Source organism: Myxocyprinus asiaticus, chromosome 45 (genome assembly GCF_019703515.2).
Source record: "Myxocyprinus asiaticus isolate MX2 ecotype Aquarium Trade chromosome 45, UBuf_Myxa_2, whole genome shotgun sequence".
Taxonomy (NCBI): domain Eukaryota; kingdom Metazoa; phylum Chordata; class Actinopteri; order Cypriniformes; family Catostomidae; genus Myxocyprinus; species Myxocyprinus asiaticus.
The window spans coordinates 24,004,713-24,015,698 of NC_059388.1; the positions used below are offsets into that span (position 1 = coordinate 24,004,713).

At 35.9% G+C, this 10,986-nt stretch overlaps 1 protein-coding gene across 1 annotated transcript; it reads right to left on the reverse strand.

Annotated features, from left to right (window-relative positions):
* Positions 1 to 106: 106 nt before the first annotated feature.
* On the reverse strand, positions 107 to 8,916 carry LOC127434944 (transmembrane protease serine 9-like). Its single transcript, XM_051687992.1, has 11 exons — positions 8,584 to 8,916; positions 7,507 to 7,582; positions 7,107 to 7,296; positions 5,682 to 5,821; positions 5,443 to 5,596; positions 5,317 to 5,355; positions 4,551 to 4,770; positions 3,766 to 3,920; positions 3,564 to 3,668; positions 373 to 509; positions 107 to 283 (listed from the first exon to the last, which is right to left on the reverse strand). Exons 1-11 carry the CDS (start codon positions 8,766 to 8,768, stop codon positions 107 to 109), a joined length of 1,578 nt encoding a protein of 525 aa, XP_051543952.1. The 5' UTR covers positions 8,769 to 8,916.
* Between the last annotated feature and the right edge of the window lie 2,070 nt (positions 8,917 to 10,986).

Consider the following 10,986-nt stretch of genomic DNA (forward strand, 5'->3'; position numbering starts at 1 on the left):
AGGATTTCCTTCAGTAGAAAGCTACAATCCAGTACAATCACACAAAGTAAATATTGCTTTGCAAGAAACTTTGATCAGTTAGCCACACAAGGAAATGCACAATACTTTAATATTTATTACAGTTATTATTTTTGACACAACTTTGTGTCCATGAGTAGAAGGCAGATACTCGGGTGAACACAGCTGGTTTCTGAGGTTCACATTTTTCCCCGCCCCATGTCACAAGTCCAACAAGGTAGTAGATGCCATTTTCCTGACACATAAGGGGTGCACCTGGGTCCCCCTAAAAAATGTGACCCAGAAAAGTGTATGTAAATATTGATTGCTGTAACGTCATGTAAAATTCAGCTGTGAAACTATAGTACACTGTACCAAGCAGGAGATGGACGCTGCAGCATCTGTGCACAGAAGGGATTTCTCTTTGAAAAATTCACCCCAGCCAGTCTTGCATGCTTTCTCAGAAAGAGATTTAACTCTGGCCATATGAAGGATATCAGGGCTCAGTTCCACTAAAATCACAAAGAGTACCACAGAAAACATGTCAATATGCGCTTCAAGATATCAGTGTCAAAGTAGTAGCAAGAATGGCAATAGAAGATAATCCAACACAGAAAATCTTAGTGATGTCAGTGATCATTTTTAAATGTCTTGTCATATTATCAAATTTCCCATATTTTCAGATTTAAAGTCAACATGAAATAAAAATAAAAAACAGACTCCATCTGCTTTCTTAATACATGTTACTGGTAATGTTGCCACCTTAGCCCTGTAAAATTCCTGGACACCTGATCAATGACCAAAAAGCATATTGCTGGCCATCATACAGGAAATAAAACATAATTTACTGCTTGTTTGATCTGGGAATTACTGCATATATAGCATATAATTAAATCAAACAATAACATCAATACACTCAAAAATATATTTTAGCCTTATTTTTAAGATAAGCATTTCAATTTCATAAAATTCTATCAAAATGATTTTTTTAAAATAAAATTAAATAAAATATTTAGTGTTTTTAAATTTAATTTTGTTTAAAGATTACTCAATTCAATTCGATGGAATTTTGTTCTGAAATTGAAATGAGTAAAAAAAAAAAAAAACATATTACTTATATTTAACATATTTACTTATTCTGGTCCTAAGCAGTTTTCTTGAGTTTATGGTTCACACTGACCATTTAAAAGTTTTAAAATATATTAATATGTATGTACATATTGTAAAGTTGCATAGAAAAAGTAAAACAAATTTTTACTTTGTTTAAACCATAGGAAATCAAATAAATGTACATAGACATTTACTCCAAAAATATTTCCAATATTTAAAGAACGCATTTAAAGATTTACACATTTTAATTTCATACATTTCCATCAAATTGAATAGAGTAGACTTTAACAAAATAAATAAATAAATAAAATAAAAGGTTGATATTTTAAGTATTACTAATTTAATATAAAGATCACAAAATTCAATTTGATGGACATTTGTTATTAAATTAAAATGCGTAAATCTTAAAAAAAAATGTTCTTTTTTTGTTTTTTTGCGTTTTGGGCATTATGAACCTTGCAGTAAAAGGAAGGACTTTCCTTTTTTTGGAAATGTTTTTCAGACAATTTTAGTAAGTAGACTAAATTTTAAAGGATTGTTCACACAAAAGTGAAAAATATCAATCATCCGAACATCCCAATTCAGTAAAATTAATCAGACTTTGATTCATATAAGAATGCTTCTGATTCTCCTCCTTGCATAGTTAGCTTATAAACAATGGTTCATATGTGTGAATGCATCGGGAAAAAATTGAGATTCCAGGACATTTTGTGTCCCGGAATGGAATGAAATTTTTCCTGGACAGATGGCCAAAATCCAGGACGATCGTGGAAAATTCTGGATGGGTGGCAACCCTAGTTACTGGACTTATTGTACACGATTCATCAGAGCACGTTATTTCAAAGAAATGAAGGATTATCTTCATAACCTTTCATCAAAATGTTAACTTGACTCTGATTCAAAGCCCTCCTATTTTTTAACCCCTCCCCTCCTCCAACCAATATAGAGCCTTTATAGATGTTTACATGCACACTAATATATTATAACTCCCTAAAATCAGCTTACTAAAAAAAAAAAAAAAAAAAAATCAGACAAAGCAAGAAGACCACATTTACATGAGATTTGAAATAATGATATTCTCTGCTTTTGATGTCAATCTGTGAAGAGGCATGCACACAACACTTACACTGGCAGCCAAAAGTTTGGAATAATGTACAGATTTTGCTCTTATGGAAAGAAATTGGTACTTTTATTCACCAAAGTGGCATTCAACTGATCACAATGTATAGTAAGGACATTAATAACGTGAAAAATTACTATTACAATTTAAAAAAAAAAAAAAAAAAAAAAATTGAAAAAGTGTTCTCATCAAAAAATCCTCCATGTGCAGCAATGACAGTTTTGCAGATCTGTGGCATTCTAGCTGTCAGTTTGTCCAGATACTCAGGTGACATTTCACCCCACACTTCACTTGCCATAGATGTGTCTGTCTTGTCGGGCACTTCTCACACACCTTACAGTCTAGCTGATCCCACAAAAGCTCAATGGGGTTAAGATCCATAACACTCTTTTCCAATTATCTGTTGTCCAATGTCTGTGTTTCATTGCCCACTCTAACATTGTAGTGTACACCTTTGTATGAAATCTTCGGTTTTTGGCAATTTCAAGCATTGTACAGCCTTCATTCCTCAAAACAATGATCAACTGACGAGTTTCTAGAGAAAGCTGTTTCTTTTTTGCCATTTTTGATCTAATATTGACCTTAAGACATGCTAGTCTATTGCATACTGTGGGAACTCAAAAACAAACACAAAGACAATGTTAAGCTTCATTTAACAAACCAAATAGCTTTCAGATGTGTTTGATATAATGGCAAGTGATTTTCTAGTACCAAATTAACAATTTAGCATGATTACTCAAGGATAAGGTGTTGGAGTGATGGCTGCTGGAAATGGGGCCTGTTTAGATTTGATCAAAAATGAATTTTTTTCAAATAGTGATGGTGCTGTTTTTTACATCAGTAATGTCCTGACTATACTTTGTGATCAGCTGAATGCCACTTTGGTGAATAAAAGTACCAATTTCCTTCCGAAACAGTAAAATCTGTACATTATTCCAAACTTTTGGCCACCAGTGTATAATCACTGGATAAGCCGGTAAGAATGCCGGTAAAGCTGCATACATGCAAAGCGAAATCGTGGTAATGGGCAAAAATATACCTGTCGATCGGTTTATTCTTAAGTGGTTTGTGACCTTACACTGATAAAGGAACGCCGTTTAATGTGTTTTTAATGACCACACACATTGTCGGCTTAAGCATAATCGGTGTAAGAAAGCACATGTAAACGCACTCAGAGACCACTTTTCACGATCCAGTCAATTTCCAGAAGATAAAATCAAGCCCTACTCTACATTTTTTCTAATTGAATATCAGAAAATGGGTTAAAAAAGGCTATTTCATGTTGACTTAAATGCAAAACCCTGTTGAGAAGCCAGTTGACAGTATGTGAACTCACAAGTAGCTTTTCTCAGCCCCCAACCAGTTGTCACACAAGATGATCCCGCTTCAGTAACCATTTCATCATCTTTATCTGTTATACACACTGGGAATATCGTCGGCCCTAAATGGAACACATGTATCACCCCCACTATGGAATTCAGATTGTTGAGAGAGATCCCATAAGAGAAACAAATAAGGTCATTGGAAAGATTCTCTACCTAATCGAGCCGGAACATTTAAGTGGATCATGGAGAGATCAGAGACGGGCGGGAAGCTGCTATTGTAGACCAGACTATGCACACTTGCCACAGTTACAGTCTGGCTGGCCATAAAGTTGAGGTCATGAGCACCCAAGACCACATCATCTCCAGCCCTGTGGGGAAAAACTCTCAGGACATCAGATTCCGAGTCGCAATAACTAAGTTTAGATGATCAGGGTCTAGCTATTCAAGATGCACTTGAATGAAAATGATCTCATATAATTTGTGTAGAAGTTTAGAAAAAAAATTTCCCTGACATTAAATAAGTAAAAAAGTTAAAACCAAAGAACTCATATATATATAAAATAAAATAAAAAAAATAAAAAAAGGCCTTTCCAGACCTTAAAGATGAAGTGTGTAATTTCTGGAGTCACCAAATGGAATTGACAATATATATATATATATATATATATATATTATTTATTTATTTATTTATTTATTTTTTTTTTTCAAACAGGTTTCTCAAACACTCCCCACGACAAATCTTCCATTTGTCATCCAAACAGATAGTCCCGCCCCGACCTCACACCAGTGGTTGAGTCAATCTTGCCGTGTCACGCCGATCAGCATTCTCAAACAGAGCAATGTTTTAAAAATGTACAGTTGTCTCACATAAAAAAATTACACACATCAGCTTTAAGTTTAAAGGATTTATGTAATCAGAAATGGTTAAAAAGCATCTACTGTATATGGTCATTCATGTACCAAACCCACGGTTCTCACGTGATTTCCATCTGGCTTACTTGGCATAGCAGTGCCGTGGTGCCAGTACCCAGTGTGGGTGAATGAGGATGCCACTGCAGTAATGTGTCTCTTGACTTTGCAGGCTGACATGCCAGGGCCAGGAGTTAGGGCATGCCTCGCTCAAATTCTCCACCTTGAATATGCCATCCTCAGAGGATAACACCTGTGCCAAGCCACTGGGCAGTGGGCAGGGGTCCATCTTGGCCTCCCCACACTGGGCTAAAGTCAAGAATGGAAAAGGACATGGATAATGAAACTGAGGGGAAACATGACTTACATTAAGACTGTGTTCATAGTGGAATACTAGATTGCTACTTACTGAATACTGTACAGTAAGCAATTTTTTAAGGGATTTTATAACAATAAATGTTTCAAACAGTAGTCCGCTTCATTGTCACATGACCTCATCACTTTGTATGCGAGTAGCTTCCAGTTTATATCAGAAAAAAAAGCTGTCATTTTGCATTTTAATTCAATTTTATGTAGACTCTGGCCTTAAGGCATAAAAGTGTTTTCATATTTCTATTTTTATGATTTTATTTTTTAAATCATTAAATCTCAACATTATTTGTGCAATCATAATTGCTGTGAAAATGCATTTATGCATCCTCTGAGCAGCATTAAAAAGGTGTAAGTAAATGCCATTTCAGATGCAGCTTCTGTGCCACCTCTGCAGGGTAAAAATGACTTCAGAGGAATGGTAAAGTAAAAACGTAATACGTTCATATGTAATTCTGAACATTACCGAGAGTGGGAAAAGCTTACCAGCTGAAACTCTTCCAGGATTTTCTGCCACAAATTCAGCTATAATTGAAAGATAAAACACTTTTAGATACCATAAGAACAGTCACTGACTCTTACAAAACTGGACACCTCAATTCAAGTTCATACCATGTATTGTAGAATCAATCCATTGTTTGTACTGGGAAACTTTGGTGTAGACCCCTGGTTTTTGAGCCCTACCACATCCGACCCCCCAACTGACCACTCCAGCAAGCTTGTACCTTTCACCTGTAAAACATGAAAGGGGACCACCAGAATCGCCCTGAAAAGACATACAAGGCACACATGAACCATTATACACACACTCTGAAAATAAATACAAATTCTGCAATTTGGCAAATGTTCACCTGACAAGCATCCATTCCCCCAGCATCTGTGCCGGCGCACATCATAAACGTATGCATTTTCCCTCTGTAATATGAGCTACATATTTCTGGATCAAAAACAGTTACATTTACTTCTTGAAGTTTGGAGGCTTGTGGACCATCTGTAAAGTGATTCAAATCTCAATTAATCATACTGGGAAGGTTCAAAAGTTAGAGTAAACTTCTTATTTAAAAAAAAATCTTATTTAAACCTGGAAATGAAGTTTTTGAATTTAAAATGTTTTAAACAAATGTTTAAGATTCTGCACTATTTATAGGTATTAATCAAATAAGGACATTTGTGACATTGACCACATTAAAGGAATAGTTCACCCAAAGATGAGAATTCTCTCATCGTTTACTCACCCTCATGCAATACCAGATGTGTATGAGTTACTTTCTTCTGCTGAACACAAAGATTTTTAGAAGAATATTTCAGCTCTTTTGGTCCATTCAATGCAAAAGAATGGGTACCAAAATTTTGAAGATGCAAAAGCACATAAAGTCAGCATAAAAGTAATGCATACGACTCCAGTGATTAAATCCATGTCTTCAGAAGCGATATAATAGGTGTGGGTGAAAAACAGATACATTTTTAAGCCCTTTGTTTTTTACTATAAATCTCCACTTTCACATTCTTTTGTTTTTGACAATTCATATTCTCCATTCATATCGCCACCTACTGGCAGGGAGGAGAATGTAAAGTAAAAATGACCTTAAATATTGATCTGCTTCTCTCACCCACACCTATCATATTGCTTCTGAAGATATGGATTCAACCACTAGAGTCATATTGATTACTTCTGTGTTGCCTTTATGTGCTTTTTGGGCATTCAAAGTTTTGGCCACCATTTACTTGCATTGTATGGACCTACAGAGAGATATTCTTCTAAATACCTTTGTGTTCAGCAGAAGAAAGTCCTTCACATCTGGGATGGCATGAGGTGGAGTAAATGATGAGAGAATTCTCATTTTTGGGTGAAATATCCTTTAAGGCCTTTTTACGAAAAGGTCAGATTTACTTGCATCCAATGAAGCACACAAGATGCACTTTGGATCATTAAAACCATGCTGGGATAACATGGATCAGTCCATGCCAGCTTGAGCGCATGCTGTCATTACAGCAAAGGGGCTCATACAAAATACTAAGAAAATAATGTAATTTTTATTTTATTTATTTTTTTCCAATTTAAATATTCACTTAAATAATTATGCTGGTAATATAATTTGATTTTAATGAGAAAAAAAAAAAAACTGTATTAAAATAGAAAATCGCAAAATAGGAGCATTTTCACAAATGGACTTTGGACTACTGAGGCCAACTGTTTATTTTCCCACAATGTATGAAGCACACCAGACAGGTTATACAAAACAAGTAGTTATTTATTATAGCTGTTAAGGGCCTACTTTCTCTAATGGCGCCCCAGCCTGTGACTGTACATGATTCCTCAGAAGGCAAATCTCCGATCCAGGTGGCAACAGGTCTCACATACTCATTAAACTCCAGTGGAGTCTGCAGTTTCATTAGGGCTATGTCATTCTCATTTGTCTTTTGGTTGTAGTTCTCATGCTGGATGATTTTGTCCACCTTTACAGTCTTTAAAACAATACACATGTGAGAGTTAAAATAATAATAATAATAATATGCATCATTTCAACAGTAGGACTGCACTTTAATGGTAAAAGTATTAATAAGTGATGACAGGATTTTCATTTAAGGGTGAACAATCTTTTTAATTTCCAAACTTTCTAAAATGGAGAAATCCATACGGGAATAAGACAGGAAAGTACACACACAAACACTTACTTGCTGGCATGTTTCATTTGCATTCTCCAAATCATGCATTCCAACCACTGTGATCCAGAGTGAGGCCTTTTTATAACTGAGGATTTTAATGATAAAAACAAATGTTCAATATTGCAAATGTAAGTTTGCGATTCCGCTATTTGATCGCCCACTAATCTGTATCTGATTTGTCCTCAATTTCTATGGTGTTTAGCCCTGTGTACACTCAATAGAGACACTGATGCCAGATGTTATTGGAAGTACTCTCAAGGAAAGTCATTCTGAACTAGGGATGCACTGATGAATCGGCTGCCGATATTTATCAGCCAATTGCTGAGCTAGTTAAAACCCATCGGCATATCAGTAACAAGCATGAAACCGCAGATATGAAAAACGGATTGTTTATTTAGAATGAATTAGTAAAACACTTTGTAAAAATTAAGAGTATTTAAATGCACAATCCAGAAATAATAATAGCCACAATATTTAGAAGGGTTGGCACTCCTTAGAAAGAAAACACAATTTTAAATGTTCTCTCTCGTTCTCACCTTAATGCGGAAAAAACAGCATAGACAGATGTGACAGTAAGGCGGCACTTACCTATAGGCTACATGATGAGGGAACCATTCAAAACACTTTGAAACCAGCAGACTTTGACTTCTGAGATATTATGATATCCTAATGCTGAATGATTGATTGAATTAAGATTGAAATTGCAACATGGCCTTGTGCGATGACTAAACCTTAAAAAGGCTGCATTTTAAACTGCAAAAACAGAAGTGTAAAAATGTTTTAAAAGTTAATTTTGTGTTTCTTTTTTTTATTTTGTATTAATCTTCCACTGTGGCTCTCGTTTAAATTAATTCATTAATTTAATTAATTTTGGCCTTTCATGTGTTCAACAGATCCAGTGTTTAATGGAAAATATTTATTGTTAGATCAGTGAAAAAGCTTTTTAACATTCCTATGTAAAAAAAAAAAAAGTGATCCTACGACAAAATAAGGTAAGTTGCAAAATATCGTATCGGCCAAAAACTTTCATATCAGTGCATCCCTAATCTGTACTTCCATTTTTGATAGACAAATTGGTGAGCTTACCGTTTGAAACAGTGACTGGCAGTGATAACCCATCTGAGGTCAAGGATGGCGCCCCCGCAGGTTGGCATATCAGAGTATTGCAGGGACACCTGCCATGGCCATGAATATGCCCATGCATCCTGCCCACCTATAATCCTATTCTCTTTCTCTTCATTCTCTTTGGTGAACGCCCGTATGCCAGCCATTTCTAAGAAACACAATTTGAGGTACTACAAGACGGCTTAAAGGGATAGTTCAGCCCAAACTGAAAATTCTTCTTTGAATTCCAAACCCATATGACTATCTTTCTTCCATGGAACACGAAAGGAGAAGTTAGGCAGAACATTAGGGTCTGACTGTCTCAGTCACCATTCACTTTCATTGTCTGGAAAAAAGATGGCAGTGAATGGTGACTGAGGCTGGCATTCACTGGCAAACATCTACAGTTGTGTTGTACATAAGAAAGAAAAGTAATTCGGGTTTGGAACAACAAGAGGGTGAGCTTTTTGGGTGACCTGTATCAAATCAACTTCATTTTATTACTAAAAGTTATCATTAAGTCAAGATAAAGAGATGTTTAGATTACAGTAATTCATATTATTTCAGAATTGATATGGATGCTGGGCATTAGATCACAAATAGCTACAGAATCAGTTCATTAAATCAGAAACATAATGCAATAAAGGCAAAAGCTAATGTCTTACCATAACAGCCCTTTTCAAAGATGCAGTTTGTCTCACGTGAAGTATTCACATTGTCAGTCTGTTCTTCGTCTTAAAAGGAATGTTAGATTCAACGAATTTGCATTAAGTAGAACTAATTTTAAGTCACAAGATTCTACAATGTCAACAAAACATGACCGATATCAGCAGGTGACGTGTTATATTTTTAAACTCAATAGATGTCACTGAGTCTCACCAGGGTTAGCGTTACTCCAATTAAGACAGACGATTAAAATAAATAAATACTTTTTACACATGTTCACAAAAGATGCAACTTAAAAATGAAAGGACAAATACAACGCACAAAGAAATGGCACGAAAACCAAAGTAAATGCATCAACACCTGTACGGCACAATCAGCGTTTAATTAAGTGAAGTAGTTCAGCTGTCCACCACTAGAGGTCAGCAAAAACCTCTACACGTAATAATCATGATTGTGAAACACAAGCCCTGTGTAGATTCTTAGCAGCCACTGAGACGGCAAAATTACTTCCACACTTACACAAGATGATCAGGGTTGGGGGGGTTATTTTTTAAATGTATTCCACTACAGATTACAGAATACATGCTGTAAAATGTAATTTGTAACGTATTCCGTTAGATTACTCAAGGTCAGTAATGTATTCTAAATACTTTGGATTACTTCTTCAGCACTGGTAGATTTTTACACTTGTTTTGACTATAAAAACTCAATAAAACAAAATACACATGTTAAAAATACATTCCCTGAAAAACCTAAATATCTTATGCAGTGTTGTTTCTAAAACAAATATAAATCAAACTGATCTTGTTTTAAGGATTTTTACAGGAAAACAATAAAAAAATTATCAAAAATAAAATCCATTTAATTTTGTGGTGATCAAGTTCAAGAATATAGGTATGAAAGTCACGTGACGCCATGCGAGGTTCAGATGTGTGAACGGCGAGCTCTGCGCACTTTGCTAGTTTTAATACCTTTTATGACATAAACCGGTGAGATCTGTTCCATAACTGTTCTAGGAGGACAATATGTCAAAGATTTCAAAATCCTCAGGCTCTGGAGACATTCAAAAGACACTTACATGCTCAAGCTGACTTGGAGGATCTTTCTGTAATACGTCAATCGATCACTGCCATGGAGGCGTAATTTACTGATGTGGTCACAAGAGTGGGGGATGTCGAGAAACGGATCAATTATCTGGAGTCATCGGAGAGGGAATTATCTGCTAATCCGCTAGCGACTAAGGTGGATTTGGAGCATGTCTGGGAGAGGTTGGAGGACATGGAAAACCATAGCTGGCGGAATAACATCCATATCGTGGGAATCCCTGAGGGAGCAGAGGGACAGAATATGGTGGAATTCCTGGACCGGCTCTTTCCGAGTCCGATTGACATAACAGGCCATAAGCTGGATATTGAGCGTGCTCACAGGGTTCCGGCTCGGCGATCAGCTGAGGGAGACAGGCCCGATCAATTCTGGCTAAATTTCTGAGATCATCCGATAAAGATCTTGTGTTACGCAAGGCGAGGAGTAAAGGAATTCTTTCTTGGAACCACAGCATTTTCTTGTTCCCAGACATTGCGAACTCGACAAGAGAGAAACATAATCGATTCAAGGAATGCAAGAAACTTTTAAATCAATGGAAGATCGCTTTTGCACTGATATTCCTGGGCAAATTGAGAATAGATGCTAAGGATGGCCGTAAAACATTCACATGCCCAC

What these genes read in the sequence shown, in the direction of transcription:
- LOC127434944 (XM_051687992.1), bottom strand. Translation starts at nt 8,768, where the DNA reads ATGGCTGGCATACGGGCGTTCACCAAAGAGAATGAAGAGAAAGAGAAT. An exon ending in GGGGCTGAGAAAAGCTACTT is followed by an intron (nt 510 to 3,563) that starts GTGAGTTCACAT and finishes TTGTGATTTTAG; the next exon opens with TGGAACTGAGCCCTGATATC. An exon ending in CAGCGTCCATCTCCTGCTTG is followed by an intron (nt 284 to 372) that starts GTACAGTGTACT and finishes CACATTTTTTAG; the next exon opens with GGGGACCCAGGTGCACCCCT.